Source organism: Falco naumanni, chromosome 7, assembly GCF_017639655.2.
Source record: "Falco naumanni isolate bFalNau1 chromosome 7, bFalNau1.pat, whole genome shotgun sequence".
In the NCBI taxonomy this organism is placed as follows: domain Eukaryota; kingdom Metazoa; phylum Chordata; class Aves; order Falconiformes; family Falconidae; genus Falco; species Falco naumanni.
In genome coordinates this window covers 38,278,127-38,292,993 of record NC_054060.1, presented here as the reverse complement: position 1 = coordinate 38,292,993, position 14,867 = coordinate 38,278,127, and the positions used below count along the sequence as shown (strand labels likewise).

Sequence of the window (14,867 nt, the reverse complement as noted above, 5' to 3'; positions counted from 1 at the left end):
GGATGTGTGTTACTGGGATCTAATGTGATCAGGAGTGGGATGCTTGGTGCCAGTTGAGCTAGATGTGCTGATCGTGTAACAAAAGGCTGAATCTTGAGAATATGTCAAAGGGAGGGAAGTGCAGTGCAGGGAGTAGCGGGGGAAGCTGTGATGGGGAGTGCGCTGTGAACAGCACGCAGACAGCTCAACAGACAGGCTGGCACATTGTGCTGTGGAAATGCGAGATGCCACCAAGCCAGTTCTCTGCTGTGCCCTACTAACAAATGAGCTGAGGTGCATTAGTTGCACAAACACATACTGCCTTCTGCTACCCCTGCAATGGGGACAGGTGCCTCCAAGGAGGGCTGAATAAGGGTGGTAGCATGTTAAAACCCTGCAGCAAGTTTTGTCAGACATCATCTGCCCGAGACATAGGCTTCCTGCCTGCTCTGTGCTTACTGTCAGAGGATGCTGTTCCTGCTCTCTCTGCAAGCCCAAATGCCATCCAGCTCTCCAGGGACGGCTGACACAGGCTTTTCTCCAGTTTCTGCACCCAAGAACTCCTGCCTGTCAATGCTGATCGTCTTCCAGCAGATGGCAAGCTCTCATTTTCCATGCACCCAACAGGAGCAGTGCTCCTCAGCCTTGACAGCTCTTTCTCTTGGGAGACAAGCTGTCCTGACTCCTCTAGGGCATCATACCGCAGGAGCAGATGATGCTCTGTGATGTGCAAACACCCTGCAGCGTTCTCGCGGTTTCATCCTGCATCCCCAGCCAGGAGGTGATCCCTTGTCCACCAAAAAATAGGAGGCAGGTTCAGGAAAGCTGCTCCCTGGTGCCCTGTATGTCAGCTGGATGCCAGCACAGGCTTTGCCAAACACCATTGAGAAACTTCAGGCCAGAATTGCCTAGGGAGACACGTCTGTGTCTGCCATGGGCTATAAAAAGATCTGGGGGCTGCAGGTTTCTTGGACACCACAGAAAAGGACAATTTTTCCTTATTCTGGGGAAGAGAAATGTGCTATTTCACTTCTGGGGCATGCAGTCATCTGTACCAAAGCACTCTGCTAGGGATTGTGGCTGGTAAGACAAAAAAGCAGAGCCAGGTCTGTCTTCCCAGTGCTTTTCCCAGCTACTTGTAGGGAAGTATCATACCTGCAGCTAATTTTCTTTTTATTCTTTTCCTGTCTCTTGGGAAAACAAAGAAAAGCCTGGAAATGGCTGCTGGGTGATTTTTCCTTGGGTGCCACCCCAGTGGGGCCCAGCACAGCCTTGTGTGGCATGCCTGGAGTCTGGATGCAAAAAGGTTTCTTGGCTGATGTGGAGCTGCAAAGCCAAGCTGCTCAGGACAGCTCCTGCCCCTGCACCCTGCAGGTAAGCGCTGCCCTCCAGGACCTCCTCTTGCTTTCATCCTGCCCCAGATGTGCACACTTGCAGATGGGCAGGAACTGCCTGAAGGCAGCCAGAAGCTCAGCTGGCAGAAGTCATAGAATCATAGAATCATAAAATCGTTTAGGTTGGAAAAGACCTTTTGGATCATCAAATCCAAGGCAGAACAGCTGCCCCCAAAGGTGAGAGCACTGGTGGTGACACTCACAAGAGTCTCTAATATTAGAGATGTCTAAATCTTCCTCCTGTTCTGAGGGATGGCTGCTGCAGGTTTCTTTGATCCCTCTTCCAGACTTTATCTCTTTGCTTCCCTTTTCTGGACTGATGGCCAGGACTTTTTTATGCTAACCCAAGAGCTTGATGTTAGCCCTTTTAGGTCAGTGTCATAGACAAGTACCTGGGAAAACACTGCTTCCTAGACCTCTTAGGACAGGAGGGAACCAGTTAGGGCACATGCACCCAGGGGAGCCTGTCTTTCAGAAGGCAAATTTCTTCACTACTGGCATGAAGCGATGCTTTCTCACCCCAGCTAGTCTGGAGCACAGGAGACTCCCAGTTTTGCATCTACAGCTCATAGAGGAGCCCAGCTAACATTAGTGCCAGGGTGGAAGTGGGAAAAATCACCACAATTTTTCATGTGAGGACTCTCATCCCAGCCCTGTCAGGAAGCCAGGAGATGCTCAGCAGCATGGGATTCAATCACACTCACTGAAACTACAGCACAGCCCGATATTTTCTGAACAGTGGACAGCCTTCTGCACCGTCTCTAGCCTCTGAAGGAATGAATGTAGATAAGAAAGCCTAAGATACTGTCCTTTTTTGTGGGAGCCAGGTATGCAGAGCAGGAACCGGGATATTTTGTTCCCTTTCAGGCTCATCTATCCAGCCATGGCCAGCTCCTAGTTGCTTCCTTGACCACAGCAGCTTTAGAGCACTGTGCTGGGTGTGTGCAGCACATTTAATGCTCCTAGGATGTGGTGGGGCTAGTGCAGTCATGCAGGTTAACCATACATGCCTTTGCACTCAGTATGGTTATACGATGAGAGCTGTGACAGGAGGCTTTCTGTGGATCTAAGCAACGTCTGCTATTGAGACAAGACAACCACAAAGCAGGTGTCTACAACAGGTATCCAACCTGTCTACCCCACACAGCACTCACATGCCAGCAAAGGCAATAAAGTCAGACAGAAACTTAACAACAGAGGGGTGGGACGGGATGGGATGGGACGGGACGGGACGGGATGGGATGGGATGGGATATACTGGGTCAGGCAGGGCAGTGGCTGTGCTCTTCTTCACTCCTTTGGTGATATCATGGACAAGGGAGGCACCAGCAGTGTGGGGGAACTGCCCACAATGGGACACTGCAATCCTGCTGGCATCTCAGTAGGGTCGTTGTAAGGTTTCTCCATCTCGCTGCTCATGCCAATGCTTTGGTCTGCTCTGCAGGACACTTGATGATATTATTTGTAATTAATCACTGCTTGTCTGCCCTGTGATAACCTTTGGAGGCTGCATCTAGGTGACACTAAAGCTGAAGTGGGGCCCTTTACTCTCTTTTACTCCCCATGAGCGCAGTTTCTTGCTGTAGACTCACAGCTCGCCAGCAACAGGTAGCGCGCATCAGGGAGGCTCAGAAAACGGAAAATAAAATGACACAAAGAGGTCAAAGCTAGCAAGCTCAGAAAACTTTCTACAATGCCTTCCCTTCTCACATAAGATCTCCATGTGCAATGTTTTGTGGCAAGCCCTGTCCTGCTCACCGTGCCCATGTGAGCCCATGCATGGGTCCACACGAGGTAGCAAGTATTTTTTGTCTGTCCCTGAATCGGTAGTGACAGGTGTTTAACAAAACAGGAACTACTGACTCAGGTGTTTCCCCTTCAAGCCCTGAAGTGTCTCCTGGCCTTGTCCTGCTCTGCTCACTGGACTGGTGCAGAAATTGTTCCTCCAATATAGGTCCATTGTAAAAATAGTAAAGAACTGCTTCCTTCTTTTCAAACGGAATTTGATTTAATTAAGCATCACTCCTGCCCCATTTCCTCAGAAGATCACAGCACTGTATGCTACAAGCAGACACTGGAGAATCTCTAGTGCTTGAGGTACCAGCAGCATCCAGTAAGAGATAATGCTGGATCCACCCTGAGGATCCTTGCAGGGGATGCTAGTGTCAAGCACCAAGGAAGACTCCAGTTCTGTGGGGTCTTTTCAGTTCTTCTGGTAAGGGCTGATCCTTGTCTTGCTTACCCTTGCCTCCCATCTCTTCCCTTGTTATCTCCTCTCCACCCGTTTTGTTTGCACAAACCCTCTAAGGAACTAAAGGACACAAATGACTACGTACTCCTCTCCCACATCCTTGCTGCAGCACTTTGGTGTGTTTTCCATTTAAAGCATCAGCTCTGTCAGGCGAGGCCACCTCTGGTGCCATTGTCTGCAAGAAGCCTTGCACAGCAGAGCCATGATCTTGGCAGGAGTCCGTAAGTGCTACTATAAAGCAAATAAATAATCATTATTATTTTTATGTATCTGTGAGTCTTCTATAATAGGCCTTGATATTATTACAGTGCTGAGGACAGGCTGAAATTAGATAATACTGCACTCAGCTGGCATCTATTCCCTTGGAAACACAGGTAAAAATGCATTTAATAGCTCTCCAGTGACAATGAATATTCATTAATATGACACAGACGTATACTTGATTTGAAAATAAGGACAGTAATTAAAGAGCTATTAAGGTTAAAAAGCAACAAAGGAAACTGAGCTACCGAAAGAGCTGTTCTGGGATCAGCCTCTAACCTACATGTGCATGGATAACCACAGGCAGCCTGAGATTTTCTGCTTTATGTTACGTATCAGCAGACTGCGGGTTCTGCCTTCCCTCCCCAGACTGTCATCTGGAAATGTCCTGATGATTTCAGAGTCCGTTTGGCCTGCTGCCTTACAGAGCCACCGTGCTCCCTGCGGTGCTGCCACCCGCACCCTGTCTCACAGGCTGCTCCAGTGACACTGAACCGACAAAAAGTGGAGGGGAAACATTCTGCAGGCTATAAGCAATTGCTTATATTTATTATTTCTGTGAAAACAGACTTGGGGATCACCAGTCATGATAGGTGCCTTGCTGTAATCTCTGGAAACCTCCATCCTGCAGGCCATGATATTAAAGTCAAGTTTCTCAGGGAGGTTTCACAAAGGTTCCTTCGCAGGGGTGGCCTGAGGAAGCGAGCTGAGCAGTGTGTGCTCTGCTTGAAGCGAGCCAGGAGCGAGGCAATGGCACTGCTGCACACGGAGGGTGGCCAGGAGGAGCAGACGTGTCCAAGGGCAACAGCAACACTGCAGGACTGAGCGGTCCCACTGCTTGGCCACGGCCAGGACAAACCCTGTGAGATCTCACCCACCGTGTCCCACCGGTTGCCTCCTGGTGCAGGCAGCACCCGCAGGCTCCCTGCAGAGCCGGCTCCCGCAGGGACCGGGCAGCCCTTGGGAAGCACAGCCAGCCCAGCCAGCCCAGCCAGCAGGGATGTGTGTCCTCCAAACCCAGGTGTGCTGTCAGGAGGTGACCCCACCAGGCCCTGCATCCCCCTGCTCCCTGCGGATCCCGGGGAGGGTCTCTGGGGCTAGTTGTGCTGCTGAAGAAATCACAGCAGAAGCTGAAGCACACCAGGCGGAGAGGCAGGACGTTAGTTTAATTTCTAACCCAGTAGCGTAAAGGCAAATGAAAATGTTAACTGACCCATCTGGTGGGTGTTTCAGGCCATGGGGTGAGGACAGCCAGCTGCATGTCGCCTAAATCAGAAGCAGATAAACCGCACCTGCCTCTGCCCCGGGCTACCCCGAGTGGCCTTCGGTGGGGACAGAGCCGGGGCTGGCACCCGGCCCCTCCCGCAGCCGCCCCCGCAGCACTCTGCTGTCCCGCACAGGCACGCGAGTGTCGCAGAAGGCGGCCCGGGCTGGCCGGGTGTCACCGGCTGATGGCTTTCCTCACGCGCAAGTGATGGAGTTGCACTTTCTGCCTGGGTCGGCTGGGTTTGGTGGCGGACGGCTTTGGTGTTTTTTTTTTTTACTTTTCTGGAAAAAAATCGCAGTTCCACGCTTTAGGCAGCCTGTTGCAGTTTCCACCGAACAGGGTTTATCCTGACCAGAGAGACGGCAGCGTCTGCTCTTCTCGGAGCCTGTCCCGGGGCTGCCAGAGGCTCCGCAGCGCTCCCGCAGCCGTCACCGACTCCGACCCGCTCCGCGCCGCTCGCCTGCGCGCTGCGGCCGCCGCCGCCCGGACGAAACCCGCGCCCGCGGAATCGGCGTGTGTCGCCGTAACCAGCCGCCCCTGGGGGCGGGGGGGGGCGCCTGCGGGGCCGTACCGCCCCCCCCCCCGCCAGCCCGCCCGTCCCGTCCGGTCCCGCCTCTGCCACAGCCGCTCCGCCGCCCCCCGCCCCGCGGCCCCTCCCGGGCGGCGGCTGCCCCCAGGGCCGGGCCGGGCCGCGGGGGGGGGCGCCCGGCGCCGGGTAGCGCGCCCGCCCGCCCCGCCCCCACGGCGGCGCTCGCCTTCCCCGGCGCGGCGGGGCGCGGGCGGCAGAGCGGCCGGAGCCGGCGGCGGCGCGGCCCCGCTCCCCATGGCGGCGGTGCGGGCGCGGCGGGGGCGCCCGGCTGAGCGCGGCGGCGCTGCTGGCGCTGGGGGCCCTGGCGGTGCTGGCGCTGCTGGCGCTGCCGGCGCTGCCGGCCGGCCGTGGCGAGGGGCGCCCGGGGTCCCCGCCGCCGCCGCCGCTCCCGCTGCCGCCGGGCTTGCGGGAGGAGCTGCGGCAGCGGCGGCGCGACCTGCGGCGCCTGGCGGCGGCGGCGGACGGCGGCGGGGAGGCGGCGGCGGGCGGGCTGGGCTGCGGCGACCTGAGCCTGGCGACGGGCGTCAGCGTGCTGGGCTGGGGCTTCACCAAGGTGGTGGCGCGGGCGGCGCTGGCAGGCGGCGGCGCCGTCGCCCTCAAGTCGGTGCACGGGGCGGGCCGGGAGGTGCGGCAGTGCGTGCAGCGCTACGGGGCGCCGGCCGGCTGCCGCCGCCTGGCCGCCTACAAGCTGCTGAAGGAGGTGACGCTGCTGCGGCGCCTGCAGCATCCCGGCATCGTCCAGGTACGGCGGGGCGCGCCGGAGCGGGGGGGCTGCGGCGTGTGCGCCCTCGGTGCGAACAGATCTCGGGGGGGTGGGGGGGTGGTGTGTGCCGCTCGGTAACCGGGCTTAGTCGATCCGGCCGTGTTGCCCTCCCCGTCTCCGGGCGGCCCGGACCCGCTGGCGCCGGCGGCGGCATCGCTCTGACACTCGCTCCTTCCCTCCCGGCAGCTGCACGGTCAGTGCTACGATAACAGCGGAGATGCTGAAATACGGGTCACAGCTATGCTGGAGCTGGGAGCCCCTCTGGAGATGATTCATCTTCTGCAGACCCCTTGGGAGGAGAGATTTAAAGTAAGAGAACAAACAAAGGGAGTTGTATCAGTCGCTTCTAGATCGCAAGCAGGGTAAATGCGAAGAGCCCGTGGTGACCGCTGGGGCAAGCGGGGTTGTGCTGGCACTGCTCCCGCAAACTGTCCTTCGATCCTTTTGCTTTCGCTGCCTTTAAAACACATTAAAATAGCTCTGGCCTGGCGTCTCGCAGGTACATTCCTGCTCTCTAGAGCACTGTTAAAAGAGCTACATGTAGGAGGAGATGGCCACGAAGTCTTGCTCAGGGCGGTGGTGTGTGACAGCCTGTGTTACCCCGTGTGCCAGCTGTGCCACTGCACCCAGGGGCTCGTGGTGAGGCCCTGCAGCGGCTGGCTCTGGCTCGGGACAGCGGCTGGCTCTGGCTCGGGACAGCCACCTCACTGTACTCCGTCTCTGTTGTTGCCTGTGTGCTACCTGGTCTAGGCAGCAAGCAGAGCAGCCTGGCTCTCAGCTTGTGTTTGTATCATGTTTCTGATCTTAGCCCTTTAGGTATTACTGCGGTACAAACACTACTACGTTGCTTTCCTCCAGCTGTAGGAGCTAGGGTGGCATCCCTGTTCATTAGATCTGCGTTGTCTCCTAAGCATCCCATGTAGGGACTCTTAAGCTCCCCAGAACACAAAAGACTTACGACACAGGACTTACTTTGGTTATAGCTTTTGTTAAAGTTTGCCTCAAGGTCTCAGCTGGGGGGTTGCTGCTACTTGTTTGGTTCCCAGGAGGAAGGAGAGCATCAATTAGAAGCATGGGTACCGTAATGTCAATAAGAAATGCTTTGGGCAAAATAAAAACACAACGAAAGTCCCAAAATAAAATCCCTGTCTGCATGTGGCCCTTAATGTTGAAGGGGAGCCTTGCCATCCAAGCCAGAGGGCGAGTGTGGCAACTATGCTCACTCAGCTGTGGGAGGTGAAGCTGGGATTCTAATGATTGCTTCACTAATCGAGCTAAAATAGCATCAGAGCTTCCAGGGTCATTTCTCTTGGCCTGTGGAGTTCCACTTCTGCTTACAAATTGTTTCATACTGGCTTTTACATAGCTTTCCCAGCACCTCATCTTCTCAAAAGTGCCAGTCTCCTGTAGAGCTAGAAACCCACGATGCTGAGTAAGCTGGGGGCAAGGTCTGATACGGTGGCATTAAGATTTCGGTAACCTTTTGACTGATGAAGACACTAACTCAGAATTTACACTGGTACTGTCTAGTCCTGTTTCCTAATGAAGGTGTCTAAACGGATGGGATTCCCCTCTGATGAGCCACATCAGATAGCAGTGGTTCTGTGAGCCGTTCCAAGTGAACAAACGCTCGCGCCTGCACAGATCCCTATCAGAGGCATCGAGGGGTGGCGCGGGTCTGCCTGGCACACCTAGCTGACGATACGGTCTGATCATATCTTTGTCTGATGCCAGGACTCCCGATAATGAATGAGAACTGCTGCAAAAAGCTACTTGAACAAAGTGCTGGCGCAGTATAAATGTGCTCTTCTAGCTCCAGTTTGTTCAAAAATTATTTACTGAACTTGCTGCTGGATCAGGTATTGTCTGGCTTTTCCCTGCTGCCAGAAAGTTGACATAAAAGCAAAAAAGCTGGCAATAAATACATTGCATGCTTCGGCTAATTCTTCAGAAGCACAATTGTACACCCAAATTCATACTGCTGAGTGATGCAGCAAGGCATGAATCTGGTATTAATGACCATGGAGCCTCAGTCTGTATGGAGCAGCATGGGGGAAGGGAGGGGAATGTATTAATTCTATGCCAGAGTGGGGAAAAAACCCTTCTGATTTCAGCTAGCAAATCAATATAGCTCCTGAAACATGAAGGCTGCTATTGTTTTCCTCACAGCTTTCTCCTCTAGTTCCTCTAGCTGCAAATGTCTCTTTTTGTATATGCACATTTTAAAAAAATGCTGCTAAACTACTTACCAGTCAAATCCTGTGGCAATGTTGATAATAAATTTTGTAGCATACATATAATTACCTTTTAAGTGCTATATGCTTTTTTTTTTTTTTTTTTTGCTTTTAATTTCATTGAATGCCCTCCCCTTTGTTCTACTTCCAATTTAATAGCTGGTTTTCATCTGTTTTTCCCATGCATATTCATCTCTCTCTCAGATTTGCCTGAGTCTTGTGAAACTGCTGTTTTACTTGGCACATTCCCCCCTGGGTTCAATAGTCCTCTTGGATTTCCAGCCGAGGCAGTTTGTTATGGTGGATGGAAACCTTAAAGTGACAGACATGGATGATGCCAGCACTGAGGAACTGTCATGCAAGGAAGATAATGACTGCACACTCGACTTCCCTACAAAAAGCTTCCCTCTCAAGTGCTCTGCGGTTGGGAAATGTGAAGGAATAAATGAAAAGAAGAATCTTTTCAATGCATATCGGTATGTCCAGCAAGATGGGGGGGAAAACCTGGGGTGATTGAGCTCACTCACTGCCATGTAGCCTCTAGCATCTTCTGTTTCTTCCACAGAGTGACTCCCCCTCACCTCCGTCAAAGGGCAGTTAAGGATTGCTTTGAAGCAAATTTATTTTCCTTATAAGGCAGGAAAATTGTGTAGTTGTTGTCTGGTGAGAATGAAGGCATCTGTCTTCTGCTGCTCCCTTTCCCCGACGCCCTCTAGAAACTTGCCCCAAAGGTTGCACCTGTGAATTTACTGTTTGCCAAACAAGCCCTGGCACTTGACATCCACGGCTGTGTTTGCTGAAAGTGGTGGCAGCATGGGCTACCTGCCAAAGCCCACCAGCTTTGAACCCCCATTGTTGGGAACAGGCTGGCTATAACCCTTCCCTGGAACTCCCGAGTCTCCCTGTGGAGACTATGGGCACCTATGGAAGAGCGGTGAAACAGATAACGGGCGAGGGGCTGCCACTTTGTGTTGGCCACCAGCTGAATGCACGATGACTTCCACGCACCATTGATGCTCGGCCGGTCAAGTACCAGGGGGAAGCCTTGGCAACTGGATATTTTCACAGAAGGACTTAGTAAGGGAGCCTGATTTTGCAGGATTCAGCGTTAAAGGGCAAATCCCTGCACAGATTATTGCAGCCTTGCAATAATACACTTGTCTCTTGTAGAACAGGAGTTCTCTGGAAGGTTCAGGGAATGAGTCATCCTACCTTTCCAGGGGCATTAAGAATGACAAACCTTTCCAGGGCAAGGGAACAGTCTTGCGTGAGTCTTTTCTTTTCTATAGGTCTGGTTTTGGTGGGAAATGCAATGCTTTAGTGTTCAAAAATGGCCCTGGGGAAAGAGGGAAAGCTCCGTTGCATGAGCCTGTGCAAGGTAGGTTTCAGGTGGTGCTTGGCAGCGTGCTGTGCTGCAAGGACTGAGCTTTCAGGCCAGCTGACGGGAACCTGTCTGTGAGATGCCAGTGAAGTGCTTTGTCAAACATAACTTAATAACCAAAGCAGCCTTACTAGTTGCATATGGATAATTGAGTCACGGGGAAATATAGACAACTTAATCACCAGGGAAACTAAGCCACTGTATTCTAATCAGTCTGTGGGATTTTTTGCAGGTATTTTTTCACCTATCTTTTGCCACACTCTGCACCACCAGCTTTGCGGCCTTTTTTGAGTGATATTCTGAATGCAACAGGTACCAGCTAATATTCATTAACTTTTTTATTGGAAGTCTCTAAATGGTATTTTGTGGAATTACTCATCTTGGTCATCTTTTTCTTTCAACGTAGGTAATTTACGATATGGAATAAATGAAACCCTGAAAGCTTTTGAAAACGTTTTACATCTGTACAAGTCTGGGCTCTATCTGCAGAAAAGACCTCTTCTTTTAAAAGGTGAATGATTTTGAATGAGGGAGTGAGGAACTTGGAGATAGGAATTGGACCAGATACCCATACATGCAAGCAGTGTGTAGCCACTAGGAAAGGCACCAAAAGTACCTCTTTTTTTGAGCAGACTTTTGTTGTTTTTTGACATGGGTGCTATGCATGATTGCATTGCTTTGCAACGTAAATGCAGTGCAGACAATCTGGCCTACATATGGACATGTGTTTGCACTGCTTCTAAATACTCTTCTCATAATGTGCATCGGTGTTTCAAGTGATTATATTTGGGATAGCTTAAGCAACTAGACCAGAGTAGCAAACTGAGTGTCTCCTGTCTGTCCTTGGGGTCATCTTATCCTGTGAACCAACAGGTCAGTTTTCCAGGCTGATGCTGAAACTTCCCGTTTCACTTGGTGGCTTCTGCCTGCTGCGCACAGGTTATTACAGGAACATACAGTAGGGAGGTGACAACACTGAGATGACTGTGACAAAGTAGCTGGGGTCTTGGTGCCCTCTGAATCTCTTTTTTCTGGAGACTATCGTGTTGGACCTGTGAATGGATAAATGAGGCTTTATGGGGTACATTTCTCTGAAAAGGACCTGTTTGGTGGTAGGGATGAGGTTACTTAAAAGAAAGGCTTCAAAAGTCCAGTGGTTACTGTGGCTTACATTTTCTTGAGCATTCACTTGAGATGGTGCGATGGTGACGGTGGCTTGTGGAAGGAAATCTCTTTATGTGTGAAAGAACCAGAATTTGCACCATTATGAACAAAGTTATCCCATCATTTGCACTGAAGGACCAGCAGCTTTAACAGGAATTACTAGTATTTTCCAACAACACCTACCTGTTGGCTTGACAACTGGCCCAATAGCAATGTACCAAAATGATCACCATCCCAGAGACTTAGCAGTCAATGAACGATAGCCTGGACATCACCTACTTAGGCTTGTCATGTCTTTGGTATCCCCCTGGAGCAGGATCTGGCCTCCCTTTCCCGCACCGGGCTTTGGGGCTCCACATAGCTCGGTGCTGGATCTGCAATGAGCTGGTTCTGCTGTTGGGGCTGAGGTGTGGGACGGGCTGTCGTGAGGCTGGCTTCTCCAGAGAAGAAGTGGAGGGTCTGTGGGTTTGTACAGCAGCCTTCCCCTCTCACCCTCCCCTGCAGTCGCTCCCCTGTCCCTTCACCCTTGAGAGCTCTGCCCCCTCTCTTATATCCATGGGACAAATTCTGTCCTGTGCTCCATAGCAGAACCAAAGGTCAGGATCTGGGTTTCTTCTAACTTTGCAGCTCCACGTACTCCATCAAAGCCAGTCAGTTCCATCTATCCCTATGGCATTTCCTTTAAGAGTTTTGCTGAAGTGCAACATCCTAAGTGTATAGTGTAACAAGTCTCAGAAAGTGCACTTTATTGTTCCCCTAAGCACCCTCTTTCTGTTCCCAGGCTACATCTCCCTGAAGGGCTTCCGGACGGTAGAAGGAGAAGACTACAAGTGCTGGCCCTCCTACAGCCACCTGGGGTGCCTGCTCTCTGTTCACAGCGCCGAGGAAGCTGCCGCAATTTGTAACTCCCAGTCGCAGTGTCAGAGTTTTATTGTCACCCAGCAGAGGACGTGGACAGGTGAGCATGGGTAGACGTGACAGTACTGCCACATGATGCCCCTGCTTCCTCAGTCACGAGTGGGGATGCTGCTGCTGCCTTCCTCCGCAGTTCTTTAAGCCTACAGGCACATACAGAAGCCGCCTTCCTTACGCTCAAGACCAGATGGCTGCTGTGGTGGGCATCCAAGGGTCCCCCTGAGTATTTGTGAGGAGGCACAAGAGAAGTTAGATTCTCCTTCTGCACCTTCTTTCCTCTACACATTTTGCACGGGACTGCTAGCATTGTTGAACAGTTATTTATTTCATGCAGAGATGGCTTCACTTTGGTGTTAGGCTAAACAATTCCTGTGGTATGTATAGTTTGAAAAAAGTTGTGGGTTTTTTAGACATGAAAGAAGCTATGTAAAAGAACGTGGTTACTATTGTTATAATTAAAAGAATCATAGCTTACAAGTTGTTATCCCCTTTATCAAAACTAAAGCCCCAAACCAATGGATTTCCAAAGTGTCCCTGTAATTAGCTCTGATTATAGCCTCTTGCGATTAGCATGTTTACAGGATTATTATAAATTACCTCATTTAGCTGATACTTCAATCATGGGCTAAATTGTTACTTACAAAGTGAAACACTAAATGAGGTAAATGAGTGTTTTCACTCACGATGGTGCTGAAGAATCGCATCTTGTCAGTTTACATGACAGTTAAAAAAACAACCCCAAAACTACCAAAACCGCAGCTTTTCCATGGGTTTGTGTGCAGTTGGCATGTGGCTAACTAGTGACATAAGAGGGCTTAGGATGCAACATAAATCTCTCAGAGCTGGTTTCACACCAGCAATGGATTGTGTGAGTTGTGCCTAACACATCGCATCTGGCTTCCTCATGGGGCAGCTGTTAGTTGCTGTGCCTGGCTGGAAGGAACCCTGCTTAAAACGGCCGTGGGGATGCAGAAGCAGCAGCACACGGGACAGAAGATCCTGTCTGCAGCACCTGGTTCGGATGCTGATCCCCACCATCCCGCACTGCGCCTGTGGTCTGTTAATGTTCCCCTTTGACATTTTTCTTCCTCACACGTTTACAGCTCATCTTTGCAGCCGAACATGCCAAAAGTGTGTGGCTGAAATGCCAAGTGCCTAACTTTGCCAGCTGGATTAATGAGAGCTGTGGGAACATATTGATCCCTTTTAGGGCAGCTTGGTAAAGCCAAGCAAGACGTGAAAGCCTCTGGGGCCCGACTGTCCTTTCCTGTGCACACTCGCTGAGCATCTGAGTTTACTGAGTGTGTAAAACGTATCTGTGGCAGGGTGGAGTGACCGTCCATTGAGCACGCAGTGTGTTCCTGTGTCTTTTGCAATAAATAGCATGGGTCAAGGTGAGCCTATCTTCTGTATTAAACTTGTATTTTTATTTCCTTTCCAGGACGCCCACTTGCCTCGTTTCAGAGTAGCCTGACTGATTTAATACCGGATGCTGACGCTGTAGTCTATATTAAACGATCGGCTTCCTCAGGGGAAAAACTTTAAAGACAATAAGACCACATAAAATGATCCTGGGAGGAACAAACCACTGGGGAGAATTTCTTCTGCTGAAAAGAATGACATACTTTATTTTGCTTTGGGATGGGATCTCCCTGCCAGCTCAGAGTCAAATGCTGCTGTCTCCTTGATCAAAGCTCAGATTTCTCATTGCAGCCCTGCTAGCTTCTTTATCTGTTCCCACACTGCTGTTCCACATAAATGGTCCCAGTTTTAGTCAGATGTTGCTAGACTGTGCAATACCTAGCCTTGCTGCTTTGGTAACCAGCTTGTCAGCCAAGATATAGAAATAGCTGCAAGGGATCCGGCTTGGGTAGGCTTAGTTAGTTCAGTCATCTCCAAAAACCTATGGATAATGCACCTTGAAGAATGCTACAGCTCCTTCTGCAGCTTCCAACCAGGATTTCATACCACTGCAAATGTAAAGGACTGAATTTCAGCGATGGGGACGAGGTTGCAGGGTTGGGATCCATAACCAGAGGTTGATGATGTGCATGGTCTTCCAAGGAGGGTCCTGATTCAGTTCCTTCTAGGGCAAGGGTGGGAGGTGGTATATAGATTAACTCTGGAACCAAATGTCTGAATGTTTGGGTGCAGGATTTGGGTTTGACCCTGTGTGATTTGTAATGCCAGCTCCCATGTATCAACCTTGAAGGTTTTTCTCTGTTACTTTCCGTGAAAGAGTGAAACATTCAAATTATTTATGTGTAAGGCGTGACTCTGTATGATAAAGAATGACTGTTTATTCTAAGCATGCTCTGAAAAGTTTTCAATTGTCTTAAGTCTTTACTGCAACCAAGTGAACAAATGCAAGTGTTCCCACCTTCAGCTCACTGAGCATCATTACCCACTCCTGAGGACAACCTGTGAGTGCTCGAAGCAGTGTATGAATGTGCCCAAGCCCCTTGGACACTTAGGTCTTGGAGGAAGCTCTGGCTGTGTTTGCAGGCTTACAGGTGTAGAAGAGACAGTCTGGTCCCAAGATCTTCCCATTTCTGCCCTCCAGTAAAATTGTAGATGTGGCCTCTGAAAAATATGCGGAGGTTAGTTTAATTTCAGGCTGTAAGAGTTGGCAACGTAATGTTCCATTCCTGGGGGTGCCTGGAAGCAGGG

At 51.0% G+C, this 14,867-nt stretch overlaps 1 protein-coding gene across 1 annotated transcript; it reads left to right on the top strand.

Moving 5' to 3' along the window:
• The first annotated feature begins 5,120 nt into the window (after positions 1–5,120).
• On the top strand, positions 5,121–14,505 carry LOC121091105 (extracellular tyrosine-protein kinase PKDCC-like). The gene is made up of 9 exons (XM_040600330.1): positions 5,121–5,125; positions 5,491–5,674; positions 5,871–6,482; positions 6,690–6,812; positions 8,942–9,213; positions 10,351–10,430; positions 10,525–10,629; positions 12,064–12,240; positions 13,639–14,505. The coding sequence occupies exons 1-9, from the start codon at positions 5,121–5,123 to the stop codon at positions 13,740–13,742; spliced, it is 1,662 nt and encodes a 553-aa protein (XP_040456264.1). The 3' UTR covers positions 13,743–14,505.
• Positions 14,506–14,867: the final 362 nt, after the last annotated feature.